The 22,657-nt window shown below is 36.2% G+C and overlaps 1 protein-coding gene across 1 annotated transcript in view; it reads right to left on the bottom strand.

The window, feature by feature from the left end:
- Window positions 1–20,645, bottom strand: part of NEGR1 (neuronal growth regulator 1) — a 560,677-nt gene extending 540,032 nt beyond the window's left edge. The window contains exon 1 of the mRNA XM_070746160.1: window positions 20,570–20,645. Coding sequence (XP_070602261.1) covers window positions 20,570–20,631 — 62 coding nt within the window. The 5' untranslated portion in view covers window positions 20,632–20,645. The remainder of the gene's footprint in view (window positions 1–20,569) is intronic.
- Window positions 20,646–22,657: the final 2,012 nt, after the last annotated feature.

Below are 22,657 nucleotides of genomic sequence, written 5' to 3' on the forward strand. Positions count from 1 at the left end.
ACCTACAAAGCTTTTCACAGCACAGGGGGACATTGTATGGAGGACTGCCTGTCTCTAAGCTAACCCTGAAAGATCCAACAGGGTGGCCATATTCTGAGATTCTTCCCAGAATATGGACTGTACTATCCGACGTGACTCAGGAAAAATGCCTTCTCTCTCACTGTATCTGCTCTGTAGATCATCACACCTTTACATGGCCCTGATCTTATTGGCCTTTTTTGTAAGGCATCAGAGATGTGTTTTTTCCCTTAGTACTGGGCCAGGAGGTTAATTAATTAGTGAAATGATATATTAAACTTCATTATTGTTAATACCAGATTTGTAGTGTAAACTGCTTATAAATAGCATAAAATTTCAGAAAGTATTTTCATAATTAAATCCACTCAATCAATAATATTTATTCAGTCAATGACCAGAAATATTGTATCATGTTCAAATTCTAAGATCAATAATGTTATATTTCTGTTAATTATTACAAATACAGAAGATTTTTAAAAAATATATTAATGGGTTTTTAATCATTTTTAGTATTTATTGGATTATTATTGTACATTGTTTTATTATTGCTGTTAGCCGCCCCGAGTCTCCAGAGAGGGACGGCATACAAATCCAATAAATAGATAGATAGATAGATAGATAGATAGATAGATAGATAGATAGATAGATAGATAGATAGATAGATAAATAAAATCTGAAAACTTCCCATTGGCACCTTATGAATCCTGCTTCTACACATGGGAACCAAGATGTTTAGGGTATAAAGATCCATTTTTCCATTTCTGGAGATTTGATATTTTAAAAAGTTGTACTCTATATTTAAGATTCCATAGTAAACTTAAGATGGGTAATTGAGATGAACACACTTTCTGAAAATTATATATTGCAATTTACTTATATCCAGTACGGTATCAAAAATTATGCATGCATAAACTAATGTTACACAGCACATATAATTCAGGTAGGCAATAAAAATTCTATAAATGCCTCAGCAGGAATAAGCTACATACTGAATCCAATGTACTTGCTTTTACTTATGTAGGCATACATATCTCTAGTACTGTCTCCAGAAATATTCCAGTGCTATTTACATCAATTGGAGTAGAGATAATAAAATGAAGAATTATAGTTTAATTATATTAGTGAATTATTTTGTTATTAATATAAACCATTAACTGTTTTGTAAAAGTTATACATTTCCCAGAACACACAAGGTTATAAATTTTTGTTCTGTTATCACCAATAATAGTTAACTTTGTTGATCTACAAAAAAGTATATTAATTCTAATAAAACAGAAATCTAAAAATAATTTATGATCACACTAACAAAGCACAGTACTGGCACTATACTGGAGCTTCATGAATAATAAGCTTATTAAAAACACAAATGCGATAAATATTAAAACTATTTTAAATATTAAAAAGTAATTTGAGAAACAAAGAATGTCAGTGTCAAAATCTTCGGTCATTCTATTAAAAATACCATGAAATACTTTTATATTTTGATAAAACGTTTAAACACTTCTTAAAAAGAAAGAATGTTCTATGAATATAGAACTGAAAATATTTAATCAAGTATTTTAAATTTCTGCATTCTAATTATCGCTTCATTCAGACAAAATCTCCTGCAGGATGTAGCCATCTTCACGTGAAAGGCAGGAATTGCAATCTGTCAAGTACTTTATATCTAGTATAGATGCTTTTGGCAGATTTTGGCAGATAGATGCTTTTCAGCATTATATTATATTTGTTGATTTAGATACTTTTTATGACAGCCCTACTCATTCATGGTATCTCCAGTTGACTTACAAAAATAAAAATCTGATACAAAGCCCAATAAAAAAAACCATGTCTTCAGGGCCTTTCGAAAGAATGTCAAAGTGAAGGCCAATCTTATTTATACAGGGATAATGCTCCACATGGAGGGAGCCATCATGGGGAAGGCCCTTCTTATTAGTCCACCAGATGGACTCCTTAAAATAGAGGACCCATAACATACGCTGCCTTTCTATTCTTGTGGATTTGGTAAAAATCACTGGGAAAATATAATCCTTCATATAACCTAGTCCTAGGCCACGCAGAGCTTTAAAGGTGACAATATGAAACTGACCCAGAAACAAATCGGCAACCCTGCTCCCCCTGCAAGAAAGGTTACAGATGTAAAAAGATAGGCATAGAGTTGAATATTTCATGAATTTTTATATAAATTTGCCTTATTCATAACCCCCGCATTTAGAGAGGTGAGGTATCCATCAAGATTAAAAATGTTGTAATGAAAGTTTCAAATTAAGGCATTATATACATTTTGCTATATCAAACAAAATGTATTTAATATACCAAAATGCATCCAATTAATATTTATTTATTTATTTATTCATTCATTCATTCATTCATTCATTCATTCATTTATCTATTTTTCCCAATACACAATTAGGGTTTTAGTGGGTATATATCTATATACACATAGTAAAATACGTGATGAAGGTTATAGAGGAGATACTCATAGTAAAATATATCTAAGAAATAATAGAAAAGAAGGTATAGTAATAGAACATATCAATGAAAGAATAGAAAAGAAGAAATAGAATAGAAGAAATGTATAGGAGATATAGGAGAGCAATAGGACAGGGGATGGAAAGCACTGTAGTGCACTTGTACTCGCCCCTTTGTTTGTTTATATCCTTCCTTTATTATTTTTACAAATAATTCAAGGTGGAAAACCTACTTTTATTTCCCCCCACAACAAAAACCCTCTGAGTTGGGTTGGGTCTAGAGAGAGTGACCCAGCTGGCTTTCATGGATAACGTAAGACTTGAGACCACAGTTTCTTGCTTTCTACATGGTGCCTTAACCACTAGGCCAAACTAGCTACAAAATATATTTGGAAAATGGCATGAGTTAATATATTCATTGGGAGAATGCTGCAAAAAAGCACGTGCAAACTTTGGCCCATTGACTAATGCAGTCAATGTTAACAAGCAATATACAAGAATTTTACCATGAATAAGAAATGAGGTAAAGCCTTGGACATAAATATTTCATAATAAATAACTCAATTTAATAATTTAAATTAAATTAATGAATTTAGTTAATATATACTGCTCAAAAAAATAAAGGGAACACTCAAATAATACATACTAGATCTGAATGAATGAAATATTCTCATGGAATACTTTGTTCTGTTCAAAGTTGAATGTGCACAACAGGATGTGCACAACAGGATTGTCAATCAGTGTTCCTTCCTAAGTGGACAGTTTGATTTCACAGAAGTTTTATTTACTTGGAGTTATATTGTGTTGTTTAAGTGTTCCATTAATTTTTTGAGCAGTGTATTTAAGTCTGATATTTAATGAGCTGCAATTGAATATAACCTTAAATTTGTAGCACTTTTTATATGTGTGTGTAAGAGATTCTAGGTTTGGACAACCAATTTTACTTTAATTCATCTCTCTTTCAAGATTTGAGACCTAACTTTGTTCCCTCTATTTCAGAATTAAAGAACTGAGAATTAAAGACTTAAATAAAAACCAAAATAATCAGTATATGACTCTGTTTTCTGCTTTTCCTTCCCAACACTTTCTGTCTCATGCCCTATGCTTAAAGGAAGCCACATACTGGTCTACACAGTGATATACCAGTCCTCTCAAGGACAAAGTAACATAGCTTCATGGACCCATACAGCGTTTTCTGGGAAGAATGCCATGTCATAATGTGATGTGCTCCAAGGCCATTTGTGTTCCAATTTCAAAGTGTGTGCTATTTTCTAGTATTTTCTCATCGATATATGCAGCTAGTATTGACCCCTGTGACAATCATTAGGTGTTGTACCACATGATTCTTGACAAATGTATCTTTTTCTTTTATGTACGCTGAGAGCATATGCACCAAGACAAATTCCTTGTGTGTCCAATCACACTTGGCCAATAAAATTCTATTCTATTCTATTCTATTCTATATACAGTATTGCAACAAGGAGAGTAAACCATAGTAAATTTAGCCTTTAAGAGCCACAGTGGCACAGTGGTTAGAGTGCAGTATGGCAGGCTACTTCTGCTGACCACCGACTGCCAGCAGTTTGGCAGATCAAAACTCACCAGGCTAAAGGTTGGCTCAGCCTTCCATCCTTCCGAGGTGGGTAAAGTGAGGACCTAGATTGTTGGGGACAATATATGCTGACTCTGTAAATCGCTTAGAGAGGGCTGTAAAGCACTGTGAAGCGGTATATAAGTCTAAATGCTATTGCTAATGTGAGACCGTGAGATTCAGTACCATTTCAAGATGCAGCACATTAATGAGGCTTGCAGATTACATGAGTCTCCTTCAGAATACAAATCCAATGAAGTTTCTCCTTATCCCTTTGAAGTATTATTGCCTATAAAAGGAGATTTGGGGGGGGGGGATGAAGAGAGAAATGAGGATCTCCTGGGAGGAAACGGCCTCCACCGTCCCTGTGATTTACCCAATCATACACATTATTTGCTTTTACATTGATTCCTATGGGAAAATGAAGGAAGTTAAACAAATGTAGGATCAGAACCAACAGGAATAAACAGAGGTACTGCTGCATATATAAAATGATAGATGTTTGTTTTATTCAGTTTACAGGATCCTGTCAAAATATAAAGACCTCATTTGTTAGAACTATTCATGCCAACTGTTATGTTAATTATAAAACATAGGACTTCAGTTTAGAATGAATGGAGAACAGATAAAGATAAAGGCTGCTTTGAATTAAGTTCAACTGCACTAAATAGACACTTCCACGTTAAAGTAGTATAGATAATATAACTGTACAAAAGATTTTCCGAAAAGTAACAAATCCTTTTATTTTATATTACTATAGAAACAGACCACATTAGAATCTTATCCTTGAAAATGATTGCCATAAGCCAAGGTTCCATATCTCTTTCTCGCCATCTCTCTGTCTTTCTCTCTCCCCCCTCCCCCCCTCTCCCTCTCTCCCCTCTCTGTATCACTCTCTCTCTCCCCCCTCTGTATCTCTCTCCCTCTCCCCCTCTCTATCTCATCCCTCTCTCCCCCTCTGTATCTCTCTCCCCCTCTGTATCTCTCTCCCCCTCCCCCTCTCTATCTCATCCCTCTCTCCCCCTCTGTATCTCTCTCCCCCTCTGTATCTCTCTCCCCCTCCCCCTCTCTATCTCATCCCTCTCTCCCCTCTCTCTATATCTCTCTCTTCCCCCTATGTATGTCTCTTTGTCTGTCCCTCTTTCCATCTCTATATCTCCCCCCCTCTCTCTGCATCCCTGTGTTAAAGTTTTTCAGTTTTGGTTAAACTATAGGTACGTTGAATAAAACTTGGTATCACCTCCCCAGGCATTTATATCTTATGTATGGTATGTGTGTGTTGCATGGTTTTTAAATGATGGGTTTTTTAGATGTTTTTTAATATTAGATTTGTTTCCATTGTAATATTGTTTTTGTTGTGAGCCACCCCGAGTCTTCGGAGAAGGGCAGCATACAAATCTAATAAATTATTATTATTATTATTATTATTACTTAATGATGATATCATTTATTGATAAAATTAAATTCCTTACAATTTACCGTACAATATTCATAAAATTAAATTATGACAATGAATGATAAACACTAATGTGAACAATGGCCTTGCATCTCCTTGGAAAGTTTGTATAAGTCAGGTTTGTATGTTGTTGTTGTTTTTAATTTTAGTCACAATTCCAGGTTCTCATCAATAAGACAATTTCTCAATTTATTCTTGATAAGGTTCATGCTTGAAAATAATTGTTCTCATAAGTATGTACAGTAGATCCGAATAAGGAAACACAAACACTAGCTTTTTCAGTTGATTATATGAGTCAGGAATACTATTCCAGGTGTTAAAAATCAACATACTGTACTGTATGTTTCTTTATGTACTGCAATCTAAGCACCACTATTTTTTTCAGGGTACTTTGTGATGAACATTTAAAAGGTAAGGAAAGGGTTGAATGCATAGTTCCCTCTAAGCTGAGCAGGTGAGCAATCGCTCACTTAAAAATCATCATCAACTCAAGAGTTTTCCAAACCTGCCCAGAAGCCGAGAGGGAAATTTTATTATTATTTCTGTGTCGCCCAGTCCCGAAGGGACTGCCGCTCAGACACTATACTTTTCCACCCACCCCAAAAAAAATTTAGAGAGAACACTGGTTGAATGGCATGATGGTGGATGCCCCTTGACTTTTCTTTTTCTTTTTTTGACAACTCTGCAAACATCATGTTAGAAAAGAGGATATCACCACATCCAGCCCTATAACTTTACCTAATCTTTCAGATTTTCTTGTGCGCCACCCCAAAGCTATTCTTTTCAAGTGAAGAAAATAGCTAATTTTTTGTTACATTCAAAGAAGCAAAAAACAAAAAACCCTAAAGGATTTATGATTTATGAAACAGAATATTAGCTAGTATAATTTCCCCATTCTGTGTAGAAACATAGAAACATAGAAGTCTGACGGCAGAAAAAGACCCCATGGTCCATCTAGTCTGCCCTTTTACTATTTCCTGTATTTTATCTTACAATGGATATATGTTTATCCCAGGCATGTTTAAATTCGGTTACTGTGGATTTACCAACCACGTCTGCTGGAAGTTTGTTCCAAGGATCTACTACTCTTTCAGTAAAATAATACTTTCTCATGTTGCCTTTGATCTTTCCCCCAACTAACTTCAGATAATAATTAAATTTTCCTTGAGTCAAAGTCAACACTACCTTGACAGCCCAGAGTGTTTCCTTGATAACAATACAGAAGTGATTTGCCATTGTCTTCTCAGCCATCTCAGCTGCTCTCCTGGGATTTTCTGCATGCTTCCCATCCCACTACTATTTAACTCTCACTTTTCTTAGACTTCTACCCTTCAAAATCAACAAAATATTTCTTCTTCACTTTTAAGAGCCCCTAGTTGTAGCAGGTAAGATGGATTGCCATTTAAATCAAAGGAAGGATCTTGAATTGAACTGCAAATGATGCATTGCTCTGAACCACTGGCATAGCTAGGGCCCCTTGGATTATTTTTTTTTAAAGTGCTGTCCTCCTATAAAGAGGACTGTAAAGGGGGCTATTCAATTCAGGGCCACTTAAAACCAAGTGGAGAGAGAAGAGATAGCGGAGTTTAAGTCCCCGCAGCATTGTCTTCCAGTTGCTGCTGCTGGTGCTGCTGCACAAATGCATTTCCAAATGCTCTCAAAAACAGTGAAAGACACGAAATGTGGATTTGTGCCCCGTAACAACTGGTTTTAAACCATGATAGTGGAAAGGGAAGGGGAATCACTCCTTGTTCTGATTTCAGGCTGATTCGCATAATACTTGGAATAAAGGAATTCTCAATGAATCTCATTATAAAATATATCCTCTTTATTTCTCCTTACATTTCAACTCTGCATGCAGTTTTCTTTCCTCATCATTATTATCTCAGTAATAAAATAGAGAAGCCTGGAAGTAGTATGAAAGACATTCCACAAGTCATTCTAAAATTTATGGCTAATTAAGGCTAGCCAGGAGCAGTGTTCCCTCTAATTATTTGGGAGGTGGGCGGAAAAGTATAGTGTCTGAGCGGCAGTCCCTTCGGGACTGGGCGGCACAGAAATAATAAATAAATAAATAAACAAACAAACAAACAAACAAACAAACCACCCTGTTTTGCCTCAGAGAATTTCAAAATAAAATACTGTACTGTGTGTCTATAACAGTGAGCTCATAATAGGGCAACTCTATCAATATCAAAATGCCACTTAAATAGTTGAGCTAGTTTCAAACTAGATTTTGATTTTCTTTCTCTCTTCCTTACTCCCATTCTTTTTCTTTTTCTTTTTCTTCCTCTCTTTTTTCTATCTATTTCTCTCTCTTCCTCTCTTCCTCTCTCTCTCCTTCCCTCTCGGCTTCTGGGCAGGTTTGGAAAACTCTGAGTTGATGATGATTTTTAAGTGAGCGATTGCTCACTGCTCAGCTTAGAGGGAACTATGGCCAGGAGTCATAAAGAAACAGATAATAAATCACACATCATGCATGTGCTTTGCAGCAAGTTTCAGGATGCAGCCATACTTTTTAGCAACATTGAGTAAATTCAGCGTCTCTTCTGTCTCACCCCCAGATACGACATAATTCATTAATTAATTACTCTCTACTATCTCCACCCTCTTTCTTCCCTGTGTTTTCGCCACCTTTGAAAATGAGCGTCCCTCCATCTGTGGTCTCCCCCATTTGAGTCACTGGAACTCATCTCTAGGTCATTAGCTCCATTGTCTACACTAACATTGCTAACTGTCGGTAGAGCAGGGAGAATTATGATCTCTAAATCCCAGTCATCCTCCGAATCTCAAAACTCCTTACGCTGCAAGGGAGTACACACAACACTACTGAACTTTTTATCTTTTATGAAAAGTCTGTAGTTTCCTGGATCTATTTTTCCCCCTTTTTTGGAAGATGGGAACTACATCAGTTCTTTTCCAGTCATCTGGCAGTTCCCTGGTGCTCCACGATCTTTGAAAGATATAGTTCAGTGGTTCTGAGATCTCATCTGCCAGTTCCTTCAGAGGCTTGGGGTGCAAACCATCCAGTCCTGGTGATTTGAACTCATCTGGGGGGGGAGGGGTGTTTGTGTAACAATTCAGATTACATTCTTAATCTTCACCCCTTTTACCCAACCATTGGTGAAATAAGTTCCATGTTTGATAATATGTTTTATTTTCCATATAAGTCTATCCATATCTGCACAATCAGCGAGTACCATTCAGCTTACAATATGTAAAATAGATTAAAATACAGAATTAAAAATCAAACCATATGAACATCAAACATAATAACAAATACAACATTGAGGGCATTCATTGTTTGCTAAAAATATCCCACTGGTGGAAGGAATAGTCTCACATCTCAACCTTCAAGGTTTGCTGGAATAGTTACATGTTAATGGTCTTCCTAAAAGACAGCAGGAAAGGAACCATGCAGATATCAGCAGGAATGCTGTTCCACAAAAGTGGGGCAGCAATTAAGAAGGTTTTGTTTTAAATTGAACATTGCCTTACTTCACATAAAAAATTCCTGTGATTTTCATGCCCCACCAATTGTGTGTAATGCACCATGTGAAACAGCCATTAACTACACTGCTCTATAGTCAACAAATATATAAGTGAAGAGACAAAGATTATATAACTGAGAACATCCTTTTTTGCATAAGGGCTGAAAATTTCTGCTCTTCCAGATCTATCTGGTTTTATTCTATTGCATTAACATTAACAGATGTTAATTCAGGGTCCACTGTTATCATGTATGTAATTTCATTTATAAAATATATTGTACACACATAAACAATGTGAAACCAGGAGTATAAATCCTTCCATTCTCCACCATCCAGTCAATGCTATAAATACTTCTTAGATGAGTAGTGAAACATTTTCAAAGAAAAACAAGAAAGTCCAGTTGCCTCTTGAAAATAGCACATTTGGGACAACTGGATGACTGAAAATCTCCATAGACATTTAACCAGGGAAGCGGCAACCATGCATATGCAGTGGCCCTATAAATATGCTCATTTTGCTCATGTAAATTATTTCACAAAATAGATATACTCAGAGGGAGGCAAATTACTTGAGCGTAATCCCGTCGTTCATGAATGTATTGGAGGGATCATCTGTCAACATTAACAATAAAACAGAAGTGTCTGAAAGTTTTTGTCATGTTTTGAATAAGAAATTTTACCTATCTGAGATAAAAAGAAAAGGAATTTATTTATTCATTTATTCATTCATTCATTCATTTATTTATTGGATTTGTATGCTGCCCCTCTCCGCAGACTCAGGGCGGCTAACAACAGTAACAAAACAGTATAATCCAATACTAAAAACAGTTAAAAACCATTATATAAAAAACCAATCATACATACAGACATACCATGCATAAAATTTTAAAGGCCTAGGGGGAAAGTGTATCTCAATTCCCCCATGCCTGGCGGCAGAGGTGGGTTTTAAGCAGCTTACGAAAGGCAAGGAGGGTGGGGGCAATTCTAATCTCTGGGGGGAGTTGGTTCCAGGGGGCCAACTATAAAGTTGGAAAGTAAATAACTGCACTATGTATCTCAGAATAATTGTGTACATATTTATTTACCACAGTAACCATATAAATAACTGCCATGTCTTCTGAAGCACTTTGCTAAATCATTTGCTCTTATTGCTAGCTTTTAACTCTTTGTTTAAGATGCTAGTATTGTCATTAAACTATCACCATAAAGGAAAACAGTCATCTAAAGATGTTCTAAATCAGTGGTTCTCAATCTGCAGGTCGCGACCCCTTTGGGTACATAGCTAGAGGTATAACAAACAGGAAGAGGGAGATTGTGATCCTGCTGTATAGAGTGCTGGTGAGATATTTGGGATACTGTGTTCAGTTCTGAAGACCTCACCTACGAAAAGATAATGATAAAATTGAACGGGTCCAAAGATGGGATACAAAAATGGTGGAAGGTCTTAAGCATAAAACGTATCAGGAAAGACTTAATGAACTCAATCTGTATAGTCTAGAGGACAGAAGGAAAAGGGGGAACATGATCGAAACATTTAAATATGTTAAAGGGTTAAATAAGGTTCAGGAGGGAAGTGTTTTTAATAGGAATGTGAACACAAGAACAAGGGGGCACAATCTGAGGTTAGTTGGGGGAAAGATCAGAAGCAACATGAGAAAATATTATTTTACTGAAAGAGTAGTAAATGCTTGGAACAAACGTCCAGCAGACATGGTTGGTAAATCCACAGTCACTGAATTTAAACATGCCTGGGGTAAACATATATCCATCCTAAGATAAAATACAGTAAATAGTATAAGGGCAGACTAGATGGACCATGAGGTCTTTTTCTGCCATCAATCTTCTACGTTTCTACGTTTCTACGTTTCTACGTCAAATGACTCTTTCACAGGGGTTGCCCAAGACCATCAGAAAACACATATTTCCTATGGTCTTAGGAACCAAGACACTGCTCCTCTATCTGTCTGCAGATGGGTCCACCCACATGCAAATAGACTACTCAAAAAAAATCTGTACCATGGGAACTTCTGAACATGTATAGAAGCCAAATTTCTGGCACTATACATGTGTCACCATCTTGTTTTCAGCTTTCATTTTGCATTTTTTTTAAAAAAAATTCAGAACTGCCCATACACACACAAGCACACACAAAGCACATGTGCATCCACAAGGCGCAGCCACAGCGCAAGAGGAAGTGCACCAGCATCGAGGTAAGTTAGAACCCAACCCTGAGTTTCCTAATAATTTTATTATTTTATGGTTGAGGGTCACCACAACATGAGGAACTGTATTAAAGGGTTGCAGCATTAGGAAGGTTGAGTACCACTGTATGATTAGGGTTTTTTTCATTTATGCTCAGTTGATATTAGGATGACTATCTGCAAATAGAATATTTTTTATTAAACTTAAATAGTAACTTAGATTTAACAGCACAAATATATTACGTGACTTTAACACATATTTTTTTAACAAACTTGCACATCCAAAATGGAAATTTTAAATATGTGCAATGGACTTTCTTGAGAGTAGTTCAAGGTTTTTCTCCACTGAAATACAGTCTCCAGCTGTGACCATCTGCCAATATTCCCTTAGTCTTTTTACTGATACCTGGCAGGATAGTGGTGGATACCATTGCTTCCACTTTTAATCATCACCTTTTTCAGTCCTCTGCAAACTTTCACATTCTGGGAAAAATAGGAATCTGATTTAGTAAGCTGCAGGAAGATACTGTATTTGAACCACCACAATTTCAAAACACCTTTTTAGAATCAAAATCTGAAACAGTGAAAAATGACAAAACCATTGTAGTCCTTTCTGTTGGAAAGTAACTGTGCCAGTTGGAAGGAGGGGTCAAACAGGGAATTAGTCCAGAGTCTCTACATAAATACAAGTAGGCAAGATCTTAACCCCCTTAAATGTTGTTCAGCTTAATCTAGTCTTGGAGTAATAGGACCAATAAAGTAAGCAATTTGTACTATATACAGGTCTGTCTGCTTCTTCCAGGCAACACCAAGATAAACCATACTCTCTTAAAGACAGAATAGAATAATTATTCAAAGTACAATATTATTATTATTATTATTATTATTATTATTATTATTATTATTATTATTATTATTATTATTATTATTATTATTTAGATTTGTATGCCGCCCCTTTCCGTAGACTCGGGGCGGCTCACGACACAATAAAACAGTTCATGACAAATCTAATAATTTACTATTTAAAATATTTTTAAAAAACCCATTATTAAGCAGACATACATACAAGCATACCATACATAAATTGTATAGGCCCGGGGGGAGATATCTCAGTCCCCCCATGCCTGACGACAAAGGTGGGTTTTAAGGAGTTTACGAAAGGCAAGGAGGGTAGGGGCAGTTCTAATCTCTGGGGGGAGCTGGTTCCAGAGAATCGGGGCCACCACAGAGAAGGCTCTTCCCCTGGGGCCCGACAACCGACATTGCTTAGTTGACAGGACCCGGATTCGTGCGGCAGTATCTATTAAATATCTATTAAACCACAATGGAATTTACAAACCAATAAGCAATAATCCTAGTCTGGTGATGGCAAACCTATGGTATGCCACAGGTGGCACACTGAACCATATCTGAGGGCTTGTGAGGCATTGCCCTGTCAGCTCCAGCATGCATGCGTGTGCAGCCCAGCTGATTTTTGGCCTCCTTTTTGGCCATTTTTACCATCCCCAGGGTTCAGGGAAGCCTCCTGAAGCTTGAGGATGGCAAAAAATGGCCCAGTGGGCCAACTGGAAGTTGGTTTCTGAACTTTGGCCATTTTTAATCTCCAGGCTTCAGGACTCTGGAGGCTTTAGTGAGGCCTGTGTGCATGCACAGGGGGTAGTGTGGGGGTTGTGAGCATACACACATGGGAGGGCATGGCTATGAGCCTACGTGCATGCGCTACAGTATGTGTGCACCCTTTAGACACCTGAACCAAAAAAAGGTTTGTCATCACTGTCCTAGGCTAAAACTAGAGGGCCAAATCAACTTTCAACACCTCAATACAAAAGGAACAAATCACAAAAGGGAAACAGCAAAGAACAATAGGAATGAACCTACTTTCCCAGATCTCACCAGACGTTTTAAAGTATATAAATGCAACATCCTACTCTAATCTATTATATTTCTGTAATGAATCCCTACATATAACTTATACAAATATTTGGCCAAAGAAACCCAACTCTTAGTAGACACTTGTGTTCATAACAGTACACAACTTAAAAAGTATATTAAAAAGGGGGAGCTATAGAAAAAAATGAAATAAGCATATTGTTTAATTTAACTGCTCTCTTCATATTGATCAACCCAAACCAATCAAATCTACCTGCTACTACATAGAATAGAATAGAATAGAATAGAATAGAATAGAATAGAATTCTTTATTGGCCAAGTGTGATTGGACACACAAAAAATTTGTCTTGATGCAAATGCTCTCAATGTACATAAAGGAAAATATAGATTTGTCAAGAATCATGTGGTACAATGTTTAATCATTGTCATAGGGGTCAAATAAGCAATGAAGAAACAATATTAATAAAAAATTGAGGATACAAGTAACAAGTTACAGTCATACAGTCCTAAGTGGAAGGAATGGGTGACATGAATGATGAGGAAAAAACTAGTAGAAATAGAAATAGCACATACAACATAACTGTATATCATAACTGAGTACACAAAATATGAAAATTTATGGAATTGTAGGCCTGTGTTTCACCATTTAGTCTGAGATTAGAAGGACTCTACCTTCTCCGGGTCCCATCGACTAAACAATGTCATTTGGTGGGACCCAGGGGAAGAGCCTTCTCTGTGGCGGCCCCGACCCTCTGGAACCAACTCCCCCCAGAGATCAGAGTTGCCCCCACCCTCCTCGCCTTTTGTAAGCTCCTTAAAAAACCCCTCTGTCGTCAGGTATAGGGGAATTGAGATATTCCTTTCCCCCTAGGCCTGTAAAATTTATGCATGGTATGTCTGTGTGTATGTTTGGTTTCTTAAATAAGGGTCTTTTAAATTAATTTAAATATTAGATTTGTTACATATTGTTTCATTATTGTTGTTAGCCGCCCCGAGTCTACGAAGAGGGGGCGGCATACAAATCTAATAAATAAATAAAAAATAAATAGTAAATAATAAATAATAAATAATGAATAAATAAATCTCATCTTAGAACTTATAATAGTAGCAAAATAACTAGAAACAATAGCATTCCCAATAAATTCAGTCCGAAATAAGACTCTGCTACATAAATGTCACCCTTTTTCATTATTGCAGATGAAAGAATTATAAAATTCATACAACTTATTTACTTGTCTGTTGGAATCAAACTTGCAAAAAGAAAGAAATAATAATTCCCTTGCCAGTCATACTCCTAAGCAGAAAAACAGTGCACACCCTCACCTCACTACTGAAACAATCCAATAGCCCATAAAAGAACTCTGCAAAAATCATCTTTGTAAAGCCATAAGTGACTGCAAAAGATATAGTTGAATTACAGAAAAGAAAAATAAACTATGTGACACAACAGATACCCACTAAATTTCATCAAAAAGGCATATTATCCTAACAACATAAATACTGCAACAAAAGTAATCCTCCCCTCCAACATGAGGAAATAATAATAATTGATCATCATCATCACTTGCCTGATCCCCAGTGGATTTGAGTTGTTTGCAAATTGCTTAATAAAATATTAAAAATAAGAAAAGGGAAAAGACAGAAAGAAGGACAAAGATAGCAGGGTTAACAAAACTGAATAGGAACAAAGAGGAGCAATTCACATAAATTAAAGGCAGCCAAAGGGTCTGAATGAACTTCAAATGAGGTCCAAATGAATTTCAGCCATTTGGAATAACTGGAGCACAAAAACTGGAGCACACAAACCGGAGCACACAAACCAAAAATTGCCTACTCGGTACACCCAAAGATCCAGTACAAAATGAAAATCCAACAGCAGTTATCTAAAAATGTAAGACAAAGTCTTCAAACATGATTGTATAAGCCATATCAATAGAAGAGCAATAGAACATATCCAAGAATATGAGCATGTCCTTCAACTGGCTATCCAAAGAATCTATCAATCTATCAATCTGTCTGTCTGTCTATTTAATTAATTCATTAGGCTTTTCGAAGAAGCTGGGGCGGCATAAAACATAATGAAAACAATATCTTGTTCTTCGGAGTCTTCGGATGGGGGTGGCATACAAATCATAATAATAATAATAATAATAATAATAATAATAATAATAATAATAATAATAATAATAATGAAGAAGAAATTGAATGTATTAAAAATAATTATTAATAAAATCGTTTTTAAAAACCCATATGTATTCAATTCAATCATTCACAACATCGGCCAGAGACAATCTCATCTCTCATGACTCCCATGCCCACCAGAAGAGGTAGGTCTTCAGAGCTTTACGAAAGACCAGGACGGAGGGGGCGGTACATATCTCCGGGGGGGGGTTCGTTCCAGAGGGCTGGGCCCGCCACAGAGAAGGCTCTTCCCCTAGGACCTGCCAGATGACATTGTCTGGCCGACGGGACCTGAAGAAGGCCGACTCTGTGGGACCTAACCATTTTTTGGGGTCCATGAGGCAGAAGATGGTCCAGTAAGTAATCTGGTCCTAAGCCATATAAGGCTTTGTAGGTCATAACCGGCACTTTGAATTATGTAATGTAATTTCACTAAATGCCCTCTATACAGAACAACTTCAGGCATAATACACAATCCTACATGTAATTTGACATGTGTGATATTCATCTTCTAATCACAACACCTATTAAATATTTTTATCTTGGCCTTTCCAACTAGCTACGTTTATATAACTTGTTACTTATATTCTCTGATATAAGTCTTTGTCTACCAATAAAATTGTTTTTATTTATTACAGTGGTACCTCTACTTAAAAACTTAATTGGTTCCGTGATCAGGTTCTTAAGTAGAAAAGTTTGTAAGTAGAAGCAATTTTTCCCATGGGAATCAATGTAAAAGCAAATAATGGGTGCAAACCAATTAGGAAAGAAATAAAGGTCGAAATTTGGGTGGGAGGAGAAGGAAGAAGAAGAGGAGGAGGAGAGTCGCTGCCGAAGGAAGAAGGTGAGGTAAGGAGAATCAAAAAGATCCCAAACTTTAAGACTTAAAAAAGAGGGACTCTGAAGTGGCGAGGAGGAACACGTGCCTCCCAGACACCTGGCGCAAGGCTGCCTCCCATACACTGTGTCAGAGAGAGAAACCCAGGCAGGCGAGAGGGGGGAACCTCCTGCTCCTTTGACCGAAAGGCTGCTGCTGCTGCTGCTGCTACCAGCTTCCTCTTCCTTCCCATGCTGAAGGGCTCCCCTCTCTTCTCGCTCACTCGCTTTGTAGCCGGCACCTGTGGTGACTCCTTGGTTTGGCTGAAGCTGAGTTGATACAGCCAGGGTGAAGCACCCCCTTTTGCCTTTCTACACCCAGATGCTCCAGGAGGCAACCTTGTGCCGTTTATATGGGAGGCAGCACGAGGCAGTCACCACAGCAAAGTGGTTCCTCTCCAAGTGCCCAGAGAAAGGAAAACACTCCGTTCGCTCTAGACTGCCAAAGCCTCCTTAAGCATCACCGAAAGGCTCCTTTGGCAGCCCAGAAAAGTCTGAGATGGCCAGGATTAAAGGGGGAATGACAGGAAACTGGCCAGGCCTCCATGCTGCTCTCAAATTTCCTGGGAAATTTTTTCTGGGCTCAGGTTCTTAAGTAGAAAATGGTACTTGAGAAGAGGCAAAAAAATCTTGAACACCCGGTTCTTATCTAGAAAAGTTCTTAACTAGAGGCGTTCTTAGGTAGAGGTACCGTTGTATCTGAAATTAGTGAAAGTAGTCCATTTTTAATATATCTGCAATAAATTTATTGAATGTGGGATGGGAAATCCATGATAAATGACACATACCTTCAATTCATATTAATCATTCAGGAAGTATATTCAGTAAAATAAAATGGCAAATTCTGAATTGTACAGGCAGCACATATTCATATACAGAATGAGCAATATTCAAGGCAATACAAGGATCATATAAAGCATAACAAAAGAAATCCATTAGATTCACACCGACATTTCCCCACAAATGAATATATTAATAATAACTACTGTACATACATAGAGGAGTAAACTTCAGTATTGAATTTGCCACATGCTGAAAACTTATTAAAACAGAGTAAGAAAACCTAAGAAATGCTTTGACTCAATAAGAACTTTCATATTGTTGCTTTGTATTGTTGTACTCTAGTTTCAATTCAGCATATATAAATATTTATTTTGGTCACACTATTCTAATAATATCATCCCCAAATGTGCCTCTGTTTGAATTTATAAATATGCAATTCTCTTCAAAGGACAGGATGCTTTGTTTTCTGATTATTTGTCATTGAAAGTTATCTGACCATCATAAGGAACATTCAAGAATCTGAGTGAACAATAACTCCAAAACTCCAAAAACAAATGCTTGCTGCATTTGTTTCTTGAAGAAACTAAAACAATATGAGATATTCCAATTTAAACCAAGGAATCTTGCACTTTAGAACATCATAGAAAAGAAGATATTTAGCAAATATTTTTTCCCAAGAAGAAACAAAGGTAAGTTGGGTCTCTGTTACACATCCAAGAAACTGTCAGCACCAGTTTTTCTGGTGACAAATTCTCAAAACAACTGCTACTGAATAGCCTCAAAATTCTAGCCGAAAAGATCAGATGAAGTAGCATGAAGGCTTAATAACAAAATTACCACTCGAAACAGAATATCCTACGAAAATAGACTAACAATCCTGGGCCTAGAAAGCCTAGAACTATGGCGCCTAAAACACGATTTGAGTATTGCCCACAAGATCATATGCTACAACGTCCTACCGGTCAATGACTACTTCAGCTTCAACCGCAACAACACAAGAGCACGCAACAGATTCAAACTTAATACGAACTGCTCCAAACTTGACTGTAAAAAATATGATTTCAACAATTGAGTTATTGAAGCGTGGAACTCATTGCCGGACTCAATTGTGTCAACCCCTAACCCCCAACATTTCTCCCTTAGACTCTCCATGACTGACCTCTCCAGGTTCCTAAGAGGCCAGTAAGGGGCGTACATAAGTGCACTGGTGTGCCTTTCGTCCCCTGTCCAATTGTCTTTCCTTTCTTTCACCTATCATATTCTCTTCCTTTCATATATCCTCTCCTCTAAGTTCACTTTACCCTTATATATATATTACTGCATGTCTATTTTTCTTCCTATGTATTTGTGTATTGGACAAATGAATAAATAAAAATAAAATAAATAAAGATTGAATCCAGATAGGATGAGATGAAAATCCAAAAGGACATTCAGGGACCTTAGTCCTTTTTAAATTGGCTACACAAGGTTCATCGTCTCAATATCAGCAAAATAGAATAAAAATAGATCTCAATGGATAAATAGCAACATACAATTTTTACTCAATATGAATGTTGAAACTCATCTCAAGCTTGCTACAAACTACTTCATAGCCCTCCATTTCTTGGGACCAAGATTCGATCAATAAATTTTAAAAAAATGTAATAGGGACAGTGCTGGGCTGCTCCCAGTTCAGACCAGTTCATAGAACTGGTAGTGCTGGTAACGGGAGGCCCTGCCCATCTTCCCAGAACACTTCTGCACAAGCACGCATGCAAACTGGTGGAAAAATATTTTACAACCCACTACACTGAATAGGTAACATCAACGGAAAAAGCAGGATAAGAATGTCATACAAACAGGCCAATATGTCAAGTCATGGTTTGGACCTTCATTGCTGTTTCAGAATCCAGTCATTTTTAGATGAATCATACATTTTCTTCATTATTTTGGAATTCCTCAAAAGAGTGTAAGACTATGTGTCCACCAGCTGAAGTTAGCTTGCATGTTTGTTGTGTAGCAAGGCAACGATCCCAAATCCAGTCAGCTTGGAAAAGAATGGATGAAGAAAACTCAATTGATTTTGGAGGGGAAATATGCCAAATCAAAGTGCAGACATAAATCTTATAAAAACTTTGTAGCAGGGCTCATATTGGAAAACCTGGAAAATGTTACTGAGTTGAAGGGATTTGTCATGGGGAAATGAGCCAAAAATTCTGTGCAGAGATGTAAGAAGATAATCACAGGAAATGGTTAATTGCAGTTATTGCAGATAAAACTCTTGCAAGCAGTTTCTGAATGTGAGGGTGCCAATTACTTTTTCACACTTCCACATTACTTGTTGGATGACTTTTTAAAAATCAAATACATGAAAACGTAGCCAAACTTTGCTGCTATCAGTTCAACTTACATTCCCTTCATATATCAGGTGACTTACCTAATGCTCTGGTAAATTTAGTTTAGAAAAGAATGAAAAGATTCCAGCGATCCAAAGAGCTGAAGACTTTGCCATTGAATTATAGTTACCAATTTTATCCCAAAATTCAATAGGTGTCTTTAAAAGGCTAAGAAACAGAAACTTGATTTAAAAAAATTAAACTTCTGCTTTGTTCTTTAAGAAATATTTCTTTATGAGAATTAAACCAAAGCTTAAGTTATAAAACACATTTGTCCTACCTCCCTCTCTCCTTCCTTCCTTCCTCCCTCTCTTCTTTCTCAAAATGGTTCTACTGCCACAACAGAAATACATTTATTGGCAAAATGGACTCCAGAACTCCTTATGATTCTTCATGTGTTGACTATGCATAAAGATTATGCAAGAAAATTCTTCTTAGGCAAATGTTTATTCTAAACAATGCCAATAAAAATTCCAGTTCAAATTAAGTATCTTAATGAGTCTAATGAACCTCAGAAGAAAAGAATCAACATTACTGTGGTTCTCTTTTAAGAATACTGCATAGAGTGCATGATTAATCTGGTTTAATTTACAATATTAATTAATTTAATATTGACTATTTATGATATGGCTACTTGTCCAGCTGTGCAACTTAGATATAAAAGCCCCACTCAAGCAATATAGCACAGAACATTTGCTGATGTACATTTATTACTACAGACTGAGATTAAAAATCAAGTTGCTTCGGTACCTGATAACATCTAAAATTCTTAAATCAGGCCTTCTTAATTCTTAAATCGACAAATGATAATTTTAATGAAATATTGGTAAAGTTTAGATGCACTAAATTCAAATGAGAGAGAATGATTATAAATAGGATTAATGCATAATAATGCAATCAAGTCATTATTACATTCTAGTTAAAACTTATAGTATGGGCTCAATCAGAAACAGGCAATTGAATAGTTTTATAAATTAATATAGAATATCATAGGACAGTGGTTATTTTCTAGATTTAATTTGGCCCCAGATATAAAGGACACTGCCAATCATGTCTTTTTTATTTTTGTGCTATCCACTGCTTCCAGTCTTTCCTGTAATAAATTTGGTCTGAAGAAAAAATAAGTATAAAGTATGTACCTGTATATACTCAAGTATAAATCGATATTTTCTGCACAAAAAATGTGCTGAAAAAATCCAACCTCGACTTATACTAGAGTCACTGAGTTTCACTGACCTGAAAACTGTCCCAAAGCTCCACAGTTCCCATGTGAAAGGCAGGGAGGAAAGAAACCTCATGGCTGGCAACAGGAGGTTTTTCTTTCTTTCTGCTCTTGCTACCCTTCAGCTGCCTGATTGGCAGCAGGCTGAACCATTCACAGCTCCTTCTCTACACAGAAAGGAGGCATTGAGAGAGCTATCTGATTGGCAGCAGGCTGTACCAATCACAGCTTCTCCTCTACAGGAAGCACTGGGGGAAGGGGTGGGAAGGTTGAAGAGACTTTCAGAAGGAAGGAACCATGGCTTTCTCTTCTGATCAAGCCAGCAACAATATTTTACAAGTAAATAAAATGTACAAGTAAAATGTAAGTTACCCATTTAAATTTGATTAACAGGATAGGTTATTTTGTAAGAAAATGTTGCTTAAAGTGGGGATAACTCTGTGTAATAAAACTTTTTCTTCCAACTATACTTATCATACCCAAGAGGATTGTTAATGCTGACTTGTTTAAAACAATACAAAGGTTAGGATAATATGATAGTATGAATTTTGTCATTAATCATTTGTTCTACATAATTAATATGAATAGATTTACCTTTTTTAAACAGTATGGTTACTCCTTATGCAAGATAAATATCATGTAGAAGAAATATTTTACAATTAATGATTGAGTAACCCCCAATTGAGATAGTAATAATGATTTTGACTTATGAAAAACGTTTTAAATGGAAAATCTGAATATTTATCATATGGAAGTTTGATTTAAGAAATTGTTTTGAAAGAATACATGAAATCCCAATTATTAAGAAAATTATAATGATATTGTAATGAAGATTAAGATAACAGGTTTTAAGATTAAGATAACATTCCTAAAGATATTTTAAGAGGTTTTTGGAATTTTTTAAAAAGAAAGATTTTGGAAGGGGAGGAAGAAAGATGCAAGAAATAAAAAACATTTTGGAAAGAAAATAGTTACATAATATAATAATAACAACAGAGTTGGAAGGGACCTTGGAGGTCTTTTAGTCTAACCCCTTGCCTATGCAGGAAACCCTACACTACTTCAGACAAATGGGTATCCAATATCTTCTTAAAAACTTCCAGTGTTGGAGCATTCACAACATTTGGTGGCAGGCTGTTCCACAGATTCATTGTTCCAACTGTCAGGAATTTTCTCCTTAGTTCTAAGTTGCTTCTCTCCTTGTTTAGTTTCCACCCATTGCTTCTTGTTCTGCCCTCAGGTGCTTTGGAGAATAGGTTGACTCTTTCTTCTTTGTGGCAAACTCTGAGATATTGGAAGAATGCTATCATGTCTCCCCTGGTCCTTTTTTCATTAAATTAGATATACCCAATTCCTGCAACCATTCTTCATATGTTTTTTTATTCTCCTACAAAAACAATTTTAAGAAGCTACAATAGAAGAATATTCCATTTTTATAAGTTACCAGTAGCCACTGTATTTTCCACCCTGGACTTATATTAGAGTCAATAAGTTTTCCCAGTTTTTGTGGAAAAAGTAGGTGCCTCGGCTTATACTCGAGTATATACGGTACTTTGGTGATTTGTAGTTTTATTTTTCTTGCACGTATATTGGGGTGTTAAACAATAAATGTACATTTATTTTAATTCTCTCTCAGCCAATAGTTATATTATATGATCTATGAACTCTAACTTGTATGAGATGGTATCCTGAGCATAGTATTTTACGATTTGTTTCACTATTTCTAGACATAGATACACTATCTTCAAATGTTTAAATCAATGCAATCTCATCATCATAATTAACTTCTATCTAAATCTACCATCCACAGTATATATAATCTTGTACTGCTGGTTTGCTCTTCCATATATATATATATATTTAATATATATATATATTTTAAAAAAAATTCTTCCAGGCCTTTTCCATGTATTATAGTTAGTTGAAGGGAAATGTCATCAATAAGATAGATTTCACAACAAATACAAGAGTTTGAAGTGTAAAAAATCAAATTACATTATTAACAAATGCCAAGCCTTTTCTAGTGGAAGCAGTTACTGGTAGTGAGCATGAAAATGAATGAGTAGTTTAATTTCTTTGGGCATTTTTAAAGCAATACTATA

The sequence above is a fragment of the Erythrolamprus reginae genome, chromosome 3 (genome assembly GCF_031021105.1).
Source record: "Erythrolamprus reginae isolate rEryReg1 chromosome 3, rEryReg1.hap1, whole genome shotgun sequence".
Classification (NCBI taxonomy): domain Eukaryota; kingdom Metazoa; phylum Chordata; class Lepidosauria; order Squamata; family Dipsadidae; genus Erythrolamprus; species Erythrolamprus reginae.